The following is a 20,255-nucleotide window of genomic DNA, read 5'->3' as shown; positions in this document are numbered from 1 at the left end:
TTTTTGCCTTAATCTCGCTCGCTCGCTCTCTGCTTCGTTTGCTTGCGTTGATCTGTTGTGTGCGTGCGGACGTGGTCGCGTCGCTTGTGCTTTTTCTAATCTCGCGTTACTGGTGATGTCAGGCTCTCTTCCAATCTTGAAGTTGAGTTGAAAAAGGATGCGCTTGGAGTTGGAGGTGGGCAAGCAAGCAAGGCGATTGGAAGGGTCAGGCGAGGGGCTACGCCTTCGATTGGTCAACGAATTCGGCAGTACCGGGGTGGCATAAGTCCTTTTTTTGATTCCTTTCTCTCCTCTTTTAGTATTTAATTCCTGTTCCGGGTTTGCTGAAGCCGTGCGAATCACCGTCCAATCGAATTGCCGGCCGGAGTTTGATTGGCCGGACCTCGGCTTTACTTCGAGTTGGTGCCTCGTCGAAGTTTCCCACCGCAATCGGACTGTAAAGATCGGGTCTTTGGCTTTCTTATTCCCTTTTCTTTGGTAAAGTCGGGATTTTTGAGCGTTTTTCTCCCGGATTTTGTTGTATAGTCTAGTTTCTTATATCGCGCTAGGCTTGAGGGTGTTCAAGCTGGAAAGCAAGTTATAGGGGATAGTGCATAAGATATCGATGTGGTGCCTCTGGGTGGTATTATAAAGTAGGATCTGATTCAGGGAAGATTTCATCCTTCAGTAAATTGGACAGTTGGTTGAATTGTTGGCATGGGTTCTAGGAGTGGAGAGAAAGAGGAGGGCCTTCTGGAGTCAAATGATGCTGGAAAACAGTCAAAATTGAAGGCGTCTGACACATTTGGGACCAATGATATGTTCTTCAGAGCAGACAAGATTGATTTGAAGAGCTTGGATATCCAGTTAGAGAAGCAACTCAACAAGGCATGGACAAAGGGGAAAGGTGGTTCCAAAAGGCCCAAGGAGGAATGGGAAATTGATCTGTCGAAGCTGGAAATCCGCTATGTCATAGCTCAAGGAACATATGGAACTGTCTATCGAGGATCTTACGATGGCCAGGATGTTGCAGGTGTTCTCTCTTACATTCCTGATAAAAGCTTGATGCCCAATTTTCTTACTTGTCTACACACATTTGGTTCGATAGCAATACTCCATTGTCGAACAATTTAGCAACTTTAATAGTGCTACTTCCTTTAGGATATGATCAGTTGCTATTTGTCACTAGGATCACAGAATCATTCGCTTTCCCCTGATGCTTCATTCTTCAATAGTTACTCCATCCATTTATACTGGTTTCTATTACCAATATGTTGTTGCTAAATCAGTTCACCTGAATGATAGTTAGCTCACGATGGTTTGGCAAGTCGATCCATTTTATTGTTATTCATACAAATTGAATGTTAACCTCCTTTTATGGGCCAATAAATGGAATGGGCTAGTTTCATTTGTTAGTTTGTGTGCCAATTGTCCTCCCAATGTTAGTTTTTTAAACAATTACAAAAGATCAACACTGGCAATTGGATAGTTTAAATAGATAACTGCACAATGCATAGTAGTAGGATGTATGCAATAATAAGCAATTACAGCAGATACTTCCAAATTATCTAACATGGAATACCCGTGTAAAATTTTAGTAAATCCTATATTACAGGGTGAATATATGATGTCAATGCACTTTCATAGTTTTATAACATAAGAGAACTCCATGGAAATTGCTTCTATTATTGAAGATCCAATTCTCTATCCATTTAACTAGCATACCGACATAGTATTAGAAATCAAACATTAAAGTTGTCTGAGAACTAACATGTGTACAAGTCTTTGCAGTAGCAACATCAATATTGGTGTGAACTATGAAAGCTTTTTTATTCCTATCTCAATCTGGTTATTATCCTGAACATCCCTGTTCAAGGATATGTACCCTTCTTTCAGATCAGTGGTTGGTTGACAGTGTCATTTTTTCAGAGCAAAATTGAATTTTTACTAGGGTTCTCTAACATATTACGATTTTATAAAAACTATGTGTTCTTAAAATATTAGTTCTTTAACAACCTCTCTCATATTATAGTGAAAGTGTTGGACTGGGGTGAAGATGGTATGGCCACAGAAGCTGAAACTGCTGCTCTTAGGGCATCATTTCAGCAGGAAGTTGCTGTTTGGCATAAACTTGACCATCCAAATGTTACAAAGGTAAGAAAGTTATTGGAGCTGCAACATCAGTCAAAAGCTTTAACCAATGATTAAATAAATAGGATCGATGGCTTCATTTGAAGTGCCGTTAATGGTTTGATTGGTGTGTAAAAACCCTGTCATTTATTAATTTTCTCTTGACTGCATTGTTTTGGGAGTATTTTAACCTGCAGGAAACATGCACTTTTTAGTTTTTACCAATTTCCAATAAATTAACGTTAGCTACTTTGTCATGCTTGAAAACTTGTTCATGAATAAGACCTTCCTGCAGTTCGTTGGAGCATCAATGGGAACAACTGATCTTAAGATTCCTCCAAAGAATTCCTCAAACAATGAAAGCATTTCACATCCAGCTCGAGCTTGTTGTGTTGTTGTTGAGTATCTTCCAGGAGGAACACTAAAACAATATTTGTTCAAGAATAGGAGAAGAAAACTTCCCTATGAGATTGTGGTTCAGCTTGCACTAGATCTGTCTAGAGGGTGAGTAATTTTATAAATTAATTATTTTTGGTTTCTGTAAAAATTATCCATTTGTGAACCATCATGTCAAGATATATCTTTATTTGGCAGATTAAGCTATTTACATTCAAAGAAAATTGTACATCGAGATGTCAAAACTGAGAACATGCTACTGGATGCCCAAAGAAATCTCAAAATTGCTGATTTTGGTGTTGCTCGGGTTGAGGCTCAGAACCCAAAGGACATGACTGGCGAAACGGGTACTCTTGGCTACATGGCTCCAGAGGTCCTTATTTCTGTCTCTTTGTGTGTGTGTTGTTTTGTGTGTGTGTGTTTGTGTGTGGGTATCTTGACTTATCAATTATTCTGATAACCGTTAACACTATTAAGTTGGGAATTTCTTGAACTCTTCCAATATCCCCTCTGTACTTGTGTTGGGCGTTGCCACTTCAATTAAATCTCAAAATTTCTGTTATACATATAAAGGTTTTTAGAAACAACCATGCAGGACACTTAGATTTAAGTTAATGACATGGACATTGCAATTCATTTCAGAAAGTAATGCCACCTGATATTGGAATTATAAATTAATTTGCAAGTGAAATCGCATATATAGTTTTAAATCATTCATGGTAGCTCAATTTGTACAGGTTCTGGATGGTAAGCCTTACAACCGGAAGTGTGACGTGTACAGCTTTGGTATTTGTTTATGGGAGATCTATTGCTGCGACATGCCATATCCCGATCTCAGCTTTGCTGAAGTCTCATCAGCTGTTGTTCGACAGGTATGCTTTTTTGTGAGTTCATAAACCTCTTACTTTTGATACAAACCTTGAACTTAAAGTGAGTGTTACTAGGATATTTAAGAAATGTTTAACAGCAAACCTAACCTGTTTCATTGCATCACAGAATCTACGACCAAATGTTCCTCGGTGTTGTCCGAGCGCAATGGCAAGCATCATGCGCAAGTGTTGGGATGCAAATCCAGAGAAAAGGCCCGATATGGATGACGTTGTGCGGCTTTTAGAGGCACTGAACACAAGCAGAGGAGGCGGTATGATCCCTGATGACCAAGTGACTGGTTGTTTCTGCTTCAGACCTAAACGTGGCCCATAGGCACTTTCCTCTCGATCCCCTTGCAAAGACCTCTCTTCTCACAACTCCACATTAGTGCTTTGGGGAGTTTTTGTTATGTTCTTTTGATGCTTCAGTCTCTGGTTGTGAAAAGTTTCCATTGATTAGGTCTTTTGTTTTTGTTTTTCGCTTTTACTTGAATAAAAGATAACAACATGGGCTGTGACATTCGCCAAACAAATAATTCTGCAGTTCTGTTGCCATTCAGCACCATTAATATTCAATGCCACTCTTTTTTCTCAAGATAAGAGCACCTTGATGATCTTTGTTTGCTGTAAAATTGCATATGTTTTCGGAAACCAGTTAGCTTGATAATTTTGCAAACACAAAGGGATGTTATGCTGTGAATTTTTTCTTGACAAATCCATCTTTGATCGTTGGTGTTTCAGATGTTTAATGTTCAGGTTTCACTCAACTAATTCTAGAAATAGACCCTCTCTTTCTTGATTTAGTAAAATCAATTTAATATAGTAAAATTCTAAATGATGTTTTGAGGAGGTAGTGCCTTTATTGTAAGGTGGTAACTGATAGTATAAGCTAATCATTTGAAAAGATCTAGTGAGGCATTGAAACTCTAATATTCTCAAACCAACTAGAAAAGGCATTCAACTCTCGATCGATTACATCAGATATGATTCGATTCCATTCGAACCGAGTATTGGAAACCTCTATTTCAGACAGCTACCAAATCGACAAAACCGACGGTGAAGGATTCTTCGAGTCACTCAATGCAACACGAATCAGTAATCGATCCGATAGGATGATGATCTTGTTCTTGAATATTCTTTTGGTTGTGGTTGCAGTAATAATGCAACCATGATGTGTTCCTAGAGTCCATGACTCAAAGTGGCCACTTCCACTCCCACTCCCACTCCATGAGTGATCCATTCCATCCTATTGAGTGTATCACTTAGGGCACTTCTTTTTCCATGGCCAAGTGACCACTTTCTCTCTTCTTTTCCCCTCCTCCATTCCCACAAAAGGATTCCTCTGGCCCCACAAAACCTCAACAGGAGCCCACAAGCCATGGAATGGAATGGAATGATGTACAAAACAAAATGGCATCATGTCAATTCACAAAACAACATTATGCTAAGCAATGGACATGGATGGTCATGTCTCATTTTGTCCAAATTTCAACACCACAATTGTTCTTTTTTTTTCTATAGAACTTTATTCCACTTAGCAAAAAATGTATAGGATGAAAATCAAAAGGACACTCCTAATTATTAGAATTATTAAAATGATGTCCTTTTTTTTAATAAAAATTAAAATAATATGTAATTATATTGTAGCTGTTATAATATGGGAAAATAAATCGTTTTAACTTTGTCAAAAATACTATTTATAGAGTGCTTTTATATAAAAAAATTCAACTATTCAAAATTATTTTAAAATGATGAAAATTATAGCTGCTATTTAAAGTAATTTTATCCATTTTAAATAACTTTGATATATTTAAATAATTTAGATCAAATTGATAAAAAAAATTATATAAAAGTATTATATGTATAGTATTTTTGATCAAATAAAATTAAAAAAATAATTTATTTTAACTTATTTGTATGAACTACTTCATAGTCGATACAATAGTAATAATATTGAAATAAGATTATTTTTTATATGAAAAATATAGTGAAGATATTGTTTTTAAGGTCATTTTTTATGAAAATGAAAATTAATAATTAGGAGAGTTTTTTTTTAAATTTTTATGAAAATTATATATGTGCGTCTTATAATGCGCAACTCATACGCAACAGAATATTCGGGGTGCTTGGAATAGTAATAGTACCTTTTTTATTTTTTATTTATTTATTTTACTTATGATTAAGTCATTTAAGATTTTTCCTTTATGGTTTAGGGGTTGGGTTATAGTATTAAGCAGAAAAAAAATTTCAAAATAAAAAAAAATAATTGCTCACGAGGTGTGCCGGATAAGAAGTCCGGGATAACCACCTGGTATATCCCGTAAGTAATTAAATTTTTTTCATTTTGATTTTTTTTATATTTAATACTATAATCTAACCCCTAAACCCTAAAAGGAAAATCTTAAATGACTTAACAATAAATTGATACTATTATTATTTTAAGTGTCTCGAATATTATGTTGTGGATGAGTCGTGCATTATAAAACGCGCAGGATATCAAATATATAGGTGGGTATTATGCTGCACACTCATCATGAGCATCTGGTGTGCGCACTTGAGTGTGTAGGATGCCTAGAAGTGATTCAGATGTTCTAATCTATATTCTATCATCCATGAATGATATGAGTGTGCAGAATATCACCTATATATATATATAATGCATGTGTATCGTATAACAATAATTATTTAGTGAATATAAAATTTCAATCTAAGAGTTTAACCTTATATGGAATCATATTAGAGAATTACTCTTTTTTCTCTAAAATAATTAAATATCACTAACTATAGTAAAATATGGAATCCACTACTTTAGCGGTCCCACGACCATCTATGAAGAATTAATCAAGAAATTATAATTAAACACTACGAAGGAAGACATTATCTTAATTTTATCGAGATTCGATCCTTGCCTACTATAATAAATCTGTCTCAAAATAACCCTCAATTATGTCTCTGAGGACGAATGTCACTAACTACAGTAAGAAAAGGTGGAATTCATTATCTAACGGTCTTACACGATCGATTCTATTATCATTTATGAGAAAGTAAATTAAAAAATTATAATTAATTATTATTAAGAGGATATCATCTCGACCTAAATTTAATTTTTATCCAATGTAATAATAAATCTGAATGTCACTAAAAATATATCATGATGAAATTCAATTTTTACCCGTAACAAATCTGAATGTCACTAAGAGCAACTGCAATGCCCCGTTAATGGGCGTTAAAACAGTGCTCTCCATATGATGTGGAAGAGAGAGGGTGGACGTGGAGGAGAGATAGAAGAGCAAAGTTTGAACGGCGTTCAAAAGTTTGAACGCGTTAATAGGTCAGAAGTGGGTCCCACAGATTTTTTTATTATTTTTTTATGTGTTATAACGGGGCAGCATTGCAGATGCTCTAACAATGTATCATGATGGTGGGTGTCATAGGCAATCAAAGATGGCCTTAATCATTCCAAAAGTGCACAAATTTCCATGTGTGGGACCCAAACTTGGGGTTCGATGCAAGTGGAAGCTTCACCAATTACTAGGTTATTGATGTATGTACTCATTACAAACCCTAAACTTTTGTGTGATCTAATAGACGATTAGACTGGTAGCTTTGTCCTTACCCTCCCCATCAAATGAAGATCTTTTCGAATTTCGAGTCAAAATCATGATTCCAAGATTGAAAGTGATAGAATGAAATATGCTCCCATATCCCAAAAAGTACACTTGAATCATTTTCAAAAACATTAACTACATATTTTTTCAATAGAGAATTTTGTAATTCTACGCCCAATAATTAATATTTTAAAATTTTTATTTCATAAGAAAAAAAATTAGTTGAAATTTCAATCGTAAATATTTAAATAAATCGTTTTAACTTTGTCAGAAATACTATTTATAGAGTACTTTTATATTAAAAAAAATTCTACTATTCAAAATTACTTTAAAATGGTGTTCAATAGGAATAGTAATAGTACCTTTTTATTATTTATTTATTTTTTTACTTATAATTAAGTCATTTAAGATTTTTCCTTTATGGTTTAGGGGTTAGGATATAGTATTAGGTAAAAAAAAAAATTTAAATAAAAAATTTAGTTGCTCACAGGGTGTGTTGGATAAGAAATCCGGGATAACAATCCGACATAACTCGTAAGCAACTAAATTTTTTTCATTTTAAATTTTTTTTATATTTAATACTATAATCTAACCTCTAAACCTTAAAAGGAAAATGTTAAATGACTTAACCATAAGTCAGTACTATTATTATTTTGAGTGCCTCAAATATTATGTCTTGGATGAGTCGCGCATTATAAGACACGCAGAATATCAAATATATATAGGTGGGTCTTATGCTACACACATCGTGAGCATCTAGTGTGCACACCTGAGTGTGTAGGATGCCCAAAAGTGATTCAGGTGTTCGAATCTATATTCTATCATCCATGAATGATATTTATATGCAGAATATATATATATATATATATATATATATATATATATATATATATATATATATATATATATATATATATATATAATGCATGTGTATCGTATAACAATAATTATTTAGTGAATATAAAATTTCAATCTAAGAGTTTAACCTTAAATATCACTAACTGTAGTAAAATTTAAAATCCACTATTCTAGCGGTTCTATGACCATCTATGAAGAATTAATCAAGAAATTATAATTGATCACTATGAGGGAAGACATTACCTTAGTTTTGTCGAGATTCGATCATTGTCTACTACAATAAATCTGTCTCGGAATAACCAACTTAATTATGCCTTCGGAGGCAAATGTTACTAACTGCAGCAAGAAAAGGTGGAATCCACCATCCAACAGTCTTACACGATCAATTTTATTATTATTTATGAAGAAATAAATTATAATTTATTATTGAGAGGATATTATCTCGTACCTAATTTTAATTTTTATTTTTACCAATGTAACAAATCTGAATGTCACTAACAATATATCATGATTGTGGGTGTCATAGGCAATCAAAGATGGCCTTAATCATTCCAAAACTGCACAAATTTCCATGAGTGGGACCCAAACTTGGGTACGATGCAAGTGGAAGCTTCACCAATTACTAGGTTATTGATGTATGCATTCATTACTAACCCTAAACTTTTGTGTGATCTAATCGAGGATTAGACTGCTAGCTTTGTCCTTACCCTCCCCATCAATTGAAGATCTTTTCGAATTTCGAGTGAAATCATGATTCCAAGATTGAAAGTGATAGAATGAAATATGTTTTATGTTTGAGGGTATAGTTGAATTAAAGTTCGACGACTCGAACAAATTTACAGAAAAAGATAAGGATTTGAATTTCGATGAAATTAGGTAATACACTCCTTGTCGTGATCAATTATAATTTTTTGATTTATATTCTCTTCATAAATGATCGTGAGACAGAACATGTGCAAACACGTTCGTTGAGTCTTTAAACGAACATGTTCACGAACTTACGACTTTTTTCGGAAAAGAAATATGCTCCCATATCCTAAAAAGTACACTTGAATCAATTTTAAAAACATTAACTAAATATTTTTTTTCAATAGAGAATTTTGTAATTCTACGACCAATAATTAATATTTTAACATTTTTATTTCCTAAGAAAAAAATTAGTTGAAATTTGAATCGTAAATATTTAAATAAATTATTGAAATTATCATAGTTAATAAGGGGGAGAAAGGATTTATAAAGAAGATTACGGATTGCTGTTAATAGTAAGATCTTCTCGGTGAAAACATTTCTGTTTCTAGTTGCAATAATAGCAGATGTTTTTTAATAAATACTTACAATTTTAGAAAATTTTGGCAGACATAGAAAAGTTTGCTGGACTCGCTTTCTCCACTAGATTCCTGCTCGGTTCTTGTAGTTTAGTGCACAGGTCGCTGGAGCCAGGTACCTCGGTTGACGGAGGAGCCACGCTTTTCCCTTAATTTGGAGGGGCTTCTCAGTCCGCTGGCCCATCGCTGTGGCGAGATCTCTTAAATCGGCGTGCCGAAAACTCCAATCGGGCTCGGTCCTCTCCTGCTGCCTCCTTCCTTCCTTCTTGTTCCTTCTGAAACCTCCGGTTTTGCTGCTGTTGGCCGTCGGGAGCGACGAGATTGGATGAAGGAGGAGTGCTGGAACGATGAGAGATGAGCGCTCGGTGAAAAGCAAGGTTTTTCCTGCCGAAAGATTTGATTTTTATATATGCCATTGTTCATGCTGCTGATTCGTCTTCTTTTTGGGCGTACGTCTTTTCATTGCGACGGCGAAGCTGTCTTGGACGAAGAAACTCGTCAAGAAATGGCTCGACGTTAAGGGCAAATTTGAGGAGTTCCAAGCGCATTCTAATGTCGGCGGAGGTGTGCCATCTCTCCTTTAGCTTGGCATTCGTCCTGCTAAGATTCTTCTTCAATCCTTGTTGTTTTGTGTAGTTTCAGGAGGAGATAGCGAGTGGAGGAGGAGTAGCTGCAGACATTCAAAGTGAATAAAACTATAGCTGGTAAGGCCAAGCAGCTACTTTGATTCCCTTGAAACCCTAGAACTCCTTGCTTAGTATTTCCTTCACGGTCAGCACGTCTGAACAAGCCGAGTTTGGATCGAGTTGGAGAAGGAAGATTTGATGTCGCTTTAGCTCAAGCTACCTGTGCTGAGGACTACAAGTAATCATTTTCCCCCCATTTCTTTCTTTATGTGATCAAAATCCAGCAGTCTCCAATGTGATATGATGCTTTCTTGTTTCTAGAATATTTGTGTCGACATGGAATGTAGGTGGAAAGTCTCCATCAAAGAGTTTGAATCTTGAAGGATGGCTCCTTGCTGCACCCCCTGCAGACATATATGTTTTAGGGTAGAATTCTTCATTCTTCTTTAAATTTGAAGGTGTTGGATGAACATTTAGGCTATTTAGCTTTGTTATTATTTTCAGATTTCAAGAGATTGTTCCTCTCAATGCCGGCAATGTTCTCGGTGCAGAAGACAGGCGGCCGGCGGAGAAATGGTTGGCACTCATCAGAAAGACACTGAACAGTCTGCCTGGTACATATAGTTGTGGAAGCTGCAGCACACCATCTCCAGCTCCGAATCCTCTTGTGGAGCTAGATGTTGATTTTGAAAATTCTTCCATGAGGGAGAAGAGTTCATCATTCATGCACCGATGTTCGTTACATTCCCTGAGCCATAGTTTAAGAATTGATGCTGATACCATGGTGATACAACCATGGATTGATCGTAGGTATAGCGTCTGTGACAGAGTAAGCATTGGTAGCAGACCAAGTGACTTTGATCCCTGCTTCATAAGTGGAGATTCATCTGATGATGAGAAAGTCGGGGGAGAACCACTTTCTACAGCTAGTTTCTCACCAGCCTCATTTGTGTATGGTGCTCAGTCCTGTAAGGAAGAAAGAGGCCGATCATCGTTGGACTCTAGGTAATCAATCCTTCATCAAAGTTACTGGATCAGTTTCATTTGGTTGAATGGCAATGCTTATTTTCCTGTTTGAATGCAGTTATTGCTATTGCTTGGTCACAAGTAAGCAGATGGTTGGCATCTTTCTAACGATCTGGGCTCGAGATGAAATCAGAGACAGTATACAGAACCTGAAGGTTTCATGTGTGGGCAGGGGTTTGATGGGTTATCTAGGCAATAAGGCAATCAGATTAATCACTTGTTCTTCTTGGCAATTTCTGATTTTCTAAACAATATGATGACACTTTATTCCTTTCCCTATTATATTTGATCCTCAGGGTTCGATATCGATCAGCATGACTTTGCACAGAACAAGCTTCTGCTTCATATGTAGTCATTTAACCTCAGGAGAAAAAGAGGGTGATCAACGACGAAGGAATTTAGATGTTTTGGAGATTTTAAGAAAGACTAGGTTTCCTCGAATTCACAGCATATGCAATGACAAGTCTCCTGAAACAATTCTCGAGCACGAGTAAGCCCTCTTCAGTCTTCACAACTTGCTTCTTAGTCATTTTTTATCTCATACATATAGAACAACAAGCACAATTCTAATCCATTTTATTGTTCCAGTCGAGTTATATGGCTCGGTGATTTGAATTACCGGATTGCTCTTTCGTATCAGTCGGCTAAGGCTCTAGTTGAAATGCGCAATTGGAGATCGTTGTTGGAAAAAGATCAGGTGGTTTGGCCTTCAACCTTATTCTCATCACTTCATAGGATCACTAAATGTGAAAAACTTTAGGTGTAAGGAGAGGAATTGTTCATTTGTTCTTCAATTCATTACTAGGCATTCTCCATTAACTTCTTTTTGAATAACACAGCTACGAATAGCGCAACGTCGCGGGCATGTTTTTGATGAATGGAAAGAAGGAAACATAACCTTTCCTCCTACCTACAAATATTCAAACAACTCAGATAGATACACAGGCGATGGAATTTGCCACAAGGAGAAGCGAAGGACGCCTGCATGGTAGATTTTAGATGATATTTTGATGTGTTCTTTGATTGGGCTTGATGCTTGAAGCCTGTCTGTTTTATGAAGGTGTGACCGGATTTTATGGTATGGAAGAGGCCTTACTCAGTCAGCTTATGTGCGAGGAGAATCTAGATTCTCTGACCATAGACCTGTATTCGCCATTTTCATTGCAGAGGTCAACCAAATTAAGAACATCATGAGCTGTTCCCAAGAGTTCTAGTCATACTCACATGGTTTGGTTATACAGAAACAGATTTCGACTGACAGGAATGAAGTGAAGTAATGAGGTATGATAGTATCTATCTTTTTGAATGATATGTCAGTTATTATCGTTGATCATATTGCTCCATGAAACCCCAAAGTTTGTTTTTCCAGAGTTCAGAGGCATTCATGAGATCAGGTTTCTAATCTTTTGTTCCAAGTACTTTCCTCAGATATCGATTTAGAGGTAAGTAATTTTCTTCAACTCATCCGAGAAACTTCCTCTGTCAAACGGTTGACCGGTTCTTCCACTATAAGATAAGACTCCACGCGGCAGCCTTCGCGTCAAAGTCTTGGATTCTTGGAAGATGGAGCCGCCGCCGCCGCCGCCGACGACGACGGAAACGAGCGCCATCACCCTCCGGAAGTTCGACCTCGCCGACGTCGACGACTACATGGTGTGGGCCTCCGACGACCGCGTCACGGCCTTCTGCCGATGGGACAGCTACACCGACAAGGAGGCCCTCCTCCGGTACATGCGCGACGTGGTGGTGCCGCACCCCTGGTACCGCGCCATCTGCATCGACGGCCGCCCCATCGGCGCCATCTCCGTCGACCCCGGCGCCGGGTGCGACGGGTGCAAGGGCGAGCTGGGCTACGTGCTAGCCGCCGCCCACTGGGGCCGCGGCCACGTCACGGAGGCGGTGCGGCAGGCGATGGCGGCCGTGTTCCGGGAGCTGCCGGGGCTGGAGCGGGTGGAGGCGCTGGTGGACGTCGACAACAGGGCGTCGCAGAGGGTGCTGGAGAAGGTGGGCTTCCAGAGGGAGGGCGTGCTCAGGAAAGCCATGCTGCTCAGGGGAACTACCAGGGACATGGTCATCTTCAGCTTTCTCTCCACCGATCCTTTGCTGCCTTAGCTTCCAAGCGATCAGCTCAATGATTTAATCCTCTTTTCATTTCAATGATTTCCTTTGCTGTTACTGAAGTAGAAAAATGTTCTATGATCTCTAATTATTCATTTTTAATATCTACAAGAATTTTGGTTGATTTGGATTACCTGTGCTGGATAAGATCGGATGCTTCATGATTCAATTCTGTACCGGAAAGCAAGAGCAGGGCCCCTCAATAATGATGAACAGACAGCAGCTGGAGCAGAGTCACTGTATCAAATATATTACGGATAACAATGCAAAAATATCTGAACAGGCAAAATATATATATATATATATAAGTTTAATAATTTGATTCCCTATGGGTCAGTTTAAAGCAAAAATAGTCGAACAAATTCATTATTTTTGCTCAGTGGAACAGCATGACTGATTAACAGCCTCTCTAATGCCTCACTAAATTCCTTCCCTAACAGCAGACTTTTAACAGCAAAAAAAAAAAAAACCTACAGATCACGTAGGATCATAATCTAGAACCACCAAAAGATTTGCAGAAACAAACTAGATTGCCTGCAAATTTTGATAGGTTGAACTTGCATTATATTTTGATTGATGTCTCTTCCAATAAATTGTCTGCGTTACTGAGCTTTTCTTCTTTGTGGCACTCACTACTGCAGAAGGCTTTCTCACCTCTGAAAGACAAGAAAAATGTCGATATTACATATGACCATGTGAAGGAAACATACTAAATCACTGAAATTCCAAGTCGATCTGTGGAATATGATCATTTAGATCTCTTTTCAAATTTTTTGAAGATGTGAAAAGGTTTAATCATTGTTTTAGCTGTAACATGGTGTAAGAATCATTTCTTCAACGACTAGAAAATTCACTGATAGAGGGGGCACATGAAAGGTCATTTTCCCTAGCAAATCCAGGTGAAATAACCCTAAATTGAAGGCATGAAGACGTCAGATGGATTTTACTTTTCGCGCATCATGAAGGCAGCCATTACCAGAGATTGGGGGACCTCAGCAGTGAACACTGCAGACATGAGGCCCCAGTAACAATGGCATGGACAGGGCCTAGTGCATGGAATTCTGAACGTGACTCAACAAAACAAAAACAATCAGTGGGAATCAAAACCTTACTCTCCGAATGCCCGACTAAACCTCAGGCAGAATTAAGCAATATTAAGTTAGTCAAGAGCAAGGAATTTGCCTAGGGTCCAAGTATAATGTTCTACTATAAGCCACACAAAGCATCAATGTCACTGACTGTTGAGCTAACCCAAGGAGAGAAAAGAACTAGTCCATGGCCCTTCACAGAAATTAGCTCTCACATGAGTGGTTCCACAACACAAGCAACTATAGAATAATTTTCAGGCAGATCTTGAAAGAAGTAACCCTCCATTTATGATTACAATCTACAATCCAAGATTATGTCTTGGTACCTCACTTAGAATGAAGATTTTGATACTAGTGCTGGTTTGCATATTGCTTAGTTGAATTTTGTAGAAGCTAATCAATGGAAAAGAATTTAACTCTAAAAAGAGGAGCATAGCCTTTTTGTTGTCAAGATTTGCAAGACTGTTTTAGAGAAGAATAGAACCTCAAACTTGAATCCATATCTACTGTAAATGTAAGCTTAACCAGCTATAAGGGAGCATACCTATATATGAAGTTGTCATTTCCTTGCTCAAGATTCTTCTTGCATGTATAGCAGAAGCTCAAGAAATCATTGCTAAGGTGGTCTCTGCTATCAGTTGATGCAGGGCTGCTGCTTTCGGTAGAAGCAGTGAACCCATCTCCACAGCTCTCCACTATGCAATTGTTAAAAATGTGCGTGGTTCTTGGATTTGGACCATGAGAAATCACACGAGTGTATTCCTCCAAGAGTTCCATCTCGCTGATAGAGATGCACCCAGCAAAAACACTAGGTGAAGAAGAAACCGGCATCTCCAAGCCCAGAGAATTCCGAGCAGGGGAGAGAAGAGCCAGTTGGGATTCTTTGTTCTTGACGCCAAACTCTATCGGGGATCCGACCGGAGACATCGAGCTGGGGCAAAGGGAAGGAATCCGGATCTTGAGCTGCGACCCAAATACCACCATTCTAGTCTTCGATTTGAGGTAAGCTTCGGCTGATTTCTCCTCGTTGAGAGCGTCAATGATGCCGAGCCCGACAGCCTCGGAGTCGCCAAAAAATCCAGCGTGTCGGTTGTTGTCTCCGCCACTGGATTTGGCAGCATCGGAGAAGAGATGGCGGCCGATCGAGGGCAAGCTCTTGGTCTCAAGTATGGAAGTCGGGCTCATGGCGGCTTCGGAGTCCGAGGAGGTACTTGAAGAGACCCCAACAAAGAGCCTTGGAGCGGGGAAGATTGAGAAAGCCCTGGACTTGTTGCAGCAGCTGCTACTGGAAGAAGGGAGGGAGTGGAGATCAGGCATTAGAGCTTGTTTTCCACCGATTGCTCTCGATCTCTTCCTCAGCATCCTGTTCGCCAAATCCTTGACGCCATGAAAGTTTCAAAAAGTGAGAAAAAAATAGAGGATTCTGCTTCCAAAAAGAGAAAAAGTGAGAATCAGAAAACATGAACAGACCTAGGGTTTGGTACTGTAATCTTCCTGTCCCCTGTGCCTCCACTGCACAACTTCAAATGATCTAAAGATTGCAATTTCAAACAAGAACACGAAAAAAAAAATGAACAGAATGTTCACAGAACGCGATTTTCCTTAATCTTTTCAGATCAAAGCAACACTTTTTAGGACATTGTTTCAGCAAAACAGAACACAATGCCTAGTCGATCCTTACTCCTCTCTCGCTGAAGTTTCAATCTCAGAAAAGAAGAACGAAGAGGTCGAACTTGAATCTTAAAAATCCAAATTTGAGTAGAGGAAACTCATCAAGGTGGCGCCTTTCGCCTCCCTCGATCGCTCTCCGTGAGAGCAGCATATCAAAATCTACGGCCTAGGCATCCAAGATTTCGGCGGAGGCGATGGAGCTCTCGGCTCTGTGCTTAGTTTTCTGGAAATGACTACTTATTTAAGGAGCGATGGCTTCCTTTCGGCTCGTAAATCACATCGCTACACGTGTCAACTGGTTGGGCCATCATGACCCTGCGGCCATTAAGATCAAAACTACTATTTAGATAAACTAAATATATTTTATCAAAACTACTATTTAGATAAATAATCATCGTCACTTTCCTGTTAGCGACTGCAGCTTAAAATTTATCTTCTGTGATACATCTCTTTTGAACGGAAGTTAGATGTGGCTTTCAACTTAAATATGCTCGAGGAATAATTTATTTGGTTTTCTGGCAGAAATGCCCTTTCTCTTACCCATTTCCAAGTGCCTTGTTCCTGTGTTGCTGGTGCACCATCTCCATTGTCACAGTCCATGGACCATCACCATTGGCCTCTTCTCACGAGCCACTTTCACTTCAGTGGCTGTGGCTTTCTTTCAGCAGTGTCGATGCAGCAGGAGCCACTAGAAAGAAGAAGCCATGCCATGCATTTGTTCCTGTGTACTGTGATGCCAACTTATAACTTGCTGATCAGTACAAAAGTCCCTTCTTTCACACAAAAGAGTTTTTGTGTACACATCTTCAATTAAAAACTCGTTTAAGGTGCCGTAGAAGGTATAACTTTTAGAACATCGACTTCTATGCTAACAATGCATGGATGTCATTGTTATTGCTAGCTCAACGTCGTCGCCTCTCTTATCCGTTTATTGAATTTAAGTCCACTAGTGAAGATGTTGACATTTTAAAATAAAGACACTAAAAATAATCTAGAATTATTTTCCAACAACAACACAAAGAGTAAACTTAGATACTAAAAAATATTAATATCAGATTAATGGTCATCATCTTAGTAGAGAAGAGAAATCAAACTATTGTCATTTAAGTGTTTGAAGGAAAAAAATAGCTACCAATTGAACCTTTAGCATGAGTTTGAATTGAAAAGGAGTATTTAATCATAATTTGTGGAATTACAAGACTTGGAATTTGACCTGATGAAATGTCTTCTGGAACTCTATGGCACAAGTTCATCCTCGAAAAATTCATATTCAAAAGTGAAATCAGGTGCACGTCTACGGCACCTGCAACCATGCAACTACTGTTAGCCAGGAAATTAAACATACTGGAAAAAACAATTAATAACATATATAGAATCCAATAAGAAAAAAGCTTCAAATCATTCCGCTTTAGAAAGTTAAAAGCTTCATATATAACCCAAAATGGCAGTTTGTAATGAGCAACCTCATATATAAGTAGGACTATGAATATGAAGGATCCTATAAAGCTTTACATCAAATTGCGCTTTACCACTCAGGAGTGCGGTTTGATTTGCAGGGAAAAATAAATGAATGGATGATAAGAACTTTCTCTGTCTATCACATTAATTTAAATACTTTGACACAATGTTTGGTTCTCTGTTCATCAAGGTGGCTTTGTCCAAGTTAGAAAGATAGATCTCCTAGGGGGCCATCCAGATTGGTCCTATCTGCTGCCTATGAGGGAACAAGTTAGAAACTTTCAATCAGTTATTCAGAGACGATGCTTGTATGATTGATGATTGGCACCAACTATTTTATAATGGCAAATTTAAAAGAAATAAAAGTATGATAAGTAAAATAAATATAATGGCAAAGCCAATAAAATCAGACAAAGTATGAACTTACATACCATCCAGTCCGAAAGTTATCATTCGCAATATTGCAATTAAAGAATTCATAGTACCCTCCCTCAAAGCCGTCATTTGCACTTGGTTGATTGCACCATCGAAACCATAGGTTATATTTAGTATGGTATCGCCATTGTGCCCTCTTTAATTCTCTGGCAGCTAAATACTGCTGATAGGTTTTCTGCTTATAGGTGCAACCCATCAGCATCTAACATGAAATCAAATTCAACAGTTCTCATGGTAAAAGAAGAAATAATAAGATCCATAGAAATCACTGGTTACCTGTTGAAAATAAAATGCAAAAAACAAAATTTCATTATTAGATGGATCAAGTGCTAATTGTTTCCAAAAGTCAGGATCATCAAATATTGTTGCCTTTGTTTGTGGATAAATTGCAGGAGTAACTACGGGAAGCCTCTGAAAAACCAATGAAAACTATTGAGGGAAACCATAATTTTTGAAAGCCCCGCACTGATCAAATTGAAGTAGGACAAACATGTTACTCACAGGAACATAGCTCCTTGGGAAAGAAAATTCTGAGTCTCTAGGTTGGGGAAGTATGTGGTATGCAGCTTCAAGCATACGCAGATTATAGATTTGATTTTGTATCGAGCCAGAGTTCAGAGCTGTGTCACCTGTATCATCACCAGGAAGAGCAAGGTTTAGCACGCTACCGTGGTCTAGCACGCTACCCTGGTCTAGCACACTACCTTGGCCCATGACTCCAAAGCCAGCTGAACACTGACCAGGTTGCAATGGCTAAGCAGGTGAAGGATCAATCTCTGTAGGTAATTGGTTAACTTCTATAACAGAGATAGAATTTGTACCCTGCAGCGAAAAAAATTAAAGTTCTTATATACCAATCATTTGCAATTACTGATGCTGTGAGGAAGAAAACCATTTGCAAGTAAGACTTGAACATGGCCCTATTCACCCATAATCTACAAGCCAAGATTTAGCATGTATGCATTAGGCATGTAAACAATTCTCAGATAATAAAGAATGCAAAGTCCAAATCTCTCCTTTTTTTTCTTTTTTTAAAGAGATTGTGTGACCAGAGGTCATAGAATTTTATTAAGAAGCATTAAGGAGTCATAGGTGCATAGAAAGCAAGGAGCTTGTGAATTGCTACAATTTCAAATAGAGAGTTGAGAAAAAAGTTTTTGCTACGGATGGGAAAACAGTGACACAATTTTGAGCTGCTATCAACTTACAACACATCTTGAGAATAATATGAATGCAGGTAAAGCGGACCTTGGTGCTCTAGTCCTCCATATGCATAATAGGTCTCCCAAGAGCACACCAAATACTCAAGATTTGACTGCATATCTTGGAAAATAACTAGGTAGCAAACAAATCAGATTCGATACAGCCAGGCTTTAATGATTGTATTGAAGATTCGAAGCTTTTTACCTGTGAGAGTGTTGGAAGCATCCATCCACTTTTCCTTTTTAAATTTACCATCCCAACCAATAAAGAAACCCAAGCATAGATGCTATCATCCAATCACAGATAATAGACAATCAAAAAATGTCTGCTTGTTTCCTCCACTCCTCCAGCACATAAGGGACACAAAAAATCCAAAAAGTCCATGATTCTCCTCAAGTTTGACATTGTGTTTGGCTTATCTCTACGTATTAACCATGCAAGAATTATAACTTTAACTAGCCAAAAGAGCTCCACAAGAGCACTGTGCCAAGGCAGATCCACTCTTAACTTCCAAAAGCATGCCAACTGAGAAGTTGCCATTACTACACTGATCTCCAGAATCTTACAGCTGATTAGTGACTTAAGTCTCCATTACATCTCCTTCTTCATCAACATGTATCCCGGTTAACTAATAATTCAGCATAGAAATATAATGAAAACTTCACTCTGCTTTCTGGGGGAGAAAAGGAGAAAAGTTCCATGCATCTTGAACTTCAAATCAAGGAGAAAAAACCATGCATTTTGAACTAAAAATGTAATGAGAAGAGGCCAATGCATCTTGAGAGACTAGTATTTTGCAGGGTCACTAACATTTCATTTACAAACAGGTAAGACGGATTAAAATAGGAAATTATCAAGAAAACCAGTATCATGTGGTAACTATGTTAATTCAAAACAACAAGGAGCAACAGGAACGACAGGCTAAAACACTTCAACTCACACACACGCGTCTAAATCTGCATTTCATCCTTAAATAAAAACGAAAGCAACCAAGTGTCCGCTTCTGGTAAGTATTAGGCATTTCATGGGGGAAGATAGTTTCACGTTCATCTTTAACAAACTATGAAAGAAAATAGCGAAGCGAGATTCTGCGATTAAAAAAAAAAAGAATCTCCGTCATTCCATGAAATCAAGTCAAGCTTGTCACTGATGAACGCCATACGTCGACTACCACTACAGCCAATAGTACACAAATGGGAGGAACCCAGATAAACCAAACCCATTAGCTTCGATAACATCATAACTGATGCATTCCAGTTGAGAGATTTCAAATCCTACCTTCATATCCGTTATCTCGCTGGACTGCATCCAAGAATTGTTCCGTTTGCGATATATTTGCAACTTCTTGATCTCCTTCAAATCCTCTTCCAATTTCTCCTTCCCGAGTCGTGAACCTACCAAACGCACGAAAAGGAGCTGGAAATCACTCAAGACGCTAAGAAAAAAAGAGATCAAAGTTTCTTGG

General features: G+C 38.1%; 5 protein-coding genes across 9 annotated transcripts; 3 read left to right on the top strand and 2 right to left on the bottom strand.

Annotated features, from left to right (window-relative positions):
- The first annotated feature begins 53 nt into the window (after window positions 1-53).
- Window positions 54-3,983, top strand: LOC141846405 (serine/threonine-protein kinase 52-like). 2 transcript variants are annotated; one of them, XM_074734439.1, is made up of 7 exons: window positions 54-256; window positions 330-1,012; window positions 2,012-2,133; window positions 2,405-2,613; window positions 2,704-2,878; window positions 3,243-3,377; window positions 3,502-3,983. In XM_074734439.1, the coding sequence occupies exons 2-7, from the start codon at window positions 697-699 to the stop codon at window positions 3,706-3,708; spliced, it is 1,164 nt and encodes a 387-aa protein (XP_074590540.1). In that variant the 5' UTR covers window positions 54-256; window positions 330-696; the 3' UTR covers window positions 3,709-3,983. The 2 variants fall into 2 exon arrangements, with proteins under 2 accessions (XP_074590540.1, XP_074590539.1); XM_074734438.1 differs by having other exon boundaries at window positions 54-1,012.
- Window positions 3,984-9,717: 5,734 nt separating this feature from the next.
- LOC141845912 (type IV inositol polyphosphate 5-phosphatase 7-like) lies at window positions 9,718-12,031 on the top strand. The gene is made up of 10 exons (XM_074733913.1): window positions 9,718-9,729; window positions 9,802-9,850; window positions 9,924-10,029; window positions 10,113-10,217; window positions 10,296-10,796; window positions 10,876-11,017; window positions 11,114-11,307; window positions 11,406-11,514; window positions 11,657-11,805; window positions 11,878-12,031. Exons 1-10 carry the CDS (start codon window positions 9,718-9,720, stop codon window positions 12,029-12,031), a joined length of 1,521 nt encoding a protein of 506 aa, XP_074590014.1.
- On the top strand, window positions 12,008-13,068 carry LOC141846332 (uncharacterized). 2 transcript variants are annotated; one of them, XM_074734350.1, is made up of 3 exons: window positions 12,008-12,098; window positions 12,187-12,259; window positions 12,336-13,068. In XM_074734350.1, exon 3 carries the CDS (start codon window positions 12,381-12,383, stop codon window positions 12,927-12,929), a length of 549 nt encoding a protein of 182 aa, XP_074590451.1. In that variant the 5' UTR covers window positions 12,008-12,098; window positions 12,187-12,259; window positions 12,336-12,380; the 3' UTR covers window positions 12,930-13,068. The 2 variants fall into 2 exon arrangements, with proteins under 2 accessions (XP_074590451.1, XP_074590450.1); XM_074734349.1 differs by having other exon boundaries at window positions 12,331-13,068.
- Window positions 13,069-13,272: 204 nt separating this feature from the next.
- Window positions 13,273-16,009, bottom strand: LOC141846331 (FCS-Like Zinc finger 8-like). The gene is made up of 3 exons (XM_074734348.1): window positions 15,494-16,009; window positions 14,568-15,400; window positions 13,273-13,591 (listed from the first exon to the last, which is right to left on the bottom strand). Exons 2-3 carry the CDS (start codon window positions 15,383-15,385, stop codon window positions 13,498-13,500), a joined length of 912 nt encoding a protein of 303 aa, XP_074590449.1. The 5' UTR covers window positions 15,386-15,400; window positions 15,494-16,009; the 3' UTR covers window positions 13,273-13,497.
- An 864-nt stretch (window positions 16,010-16,873) lies between these two features.
- On the bottom strand, window positions 16,874-18,410 carry LOC141846779 (uncharacterized). Of its 3 annotated transcripts, none has more exons than XM_074734827.1 (5): window positions 18,292-18,410; window positions 18,089-18,216; window positions 17,864-17,998; window positions 17,584-17,762; window positions 16,874-16,997 (listed from the first exon to the last, which is right to left on the bottom strand). In XM_074734827.1, the coding sequence occupies exons 1-5, from the start codon at window positions 18,299-18,301 to the stop codon at window positions 16,931-16,933; spliced, it is 519 nt and encodes a 172-aa protein (XP_074590928.1). In that variant the 5' UTR covers window positions 18,302-18,410; the 3' UTR covers window positions 16,874-16,930. The 3 variants fall into 3 exon arrangements, with proteins under 3 accessions (XP_074590928.1, XP_074590930.1, XP_074590929.1); XM_074734829.1 differs by having other exon boundaries at window positions 16,908-16,997; window positions 17,580-17,762; XM_074734828.1 differs by lacking the exon at window positions 16,874-16,997 and adding an exon at window positions 17,075-17,408.
- Window positions 18,411-20,255: the final 1,845 nt, after the last annotated feature.

Source organism: Curcuma longa, chromosome 15 (genome assembly GCF_044706935.1).
Source record: "Curcuma longa cultivar G26 ecotype Majalengka, Jawa Barat chromosome 15, ITB_CL_G26_1.1, whole genome shotgun sequence".
Classification (NCBI taxonomy): domain Eukaryota; kingdom Viridiplantae; phylum Streptophyta; class Magnoliopsida; order Zingiberales; family Zingiberaceae; genus Curcuma; species Curcuma longa.
The sequence above is the reverse complement of the archived record's forward strand: the minus strand, read 5'-3'. Positions and strand labels throughout refer to the sequence as shown.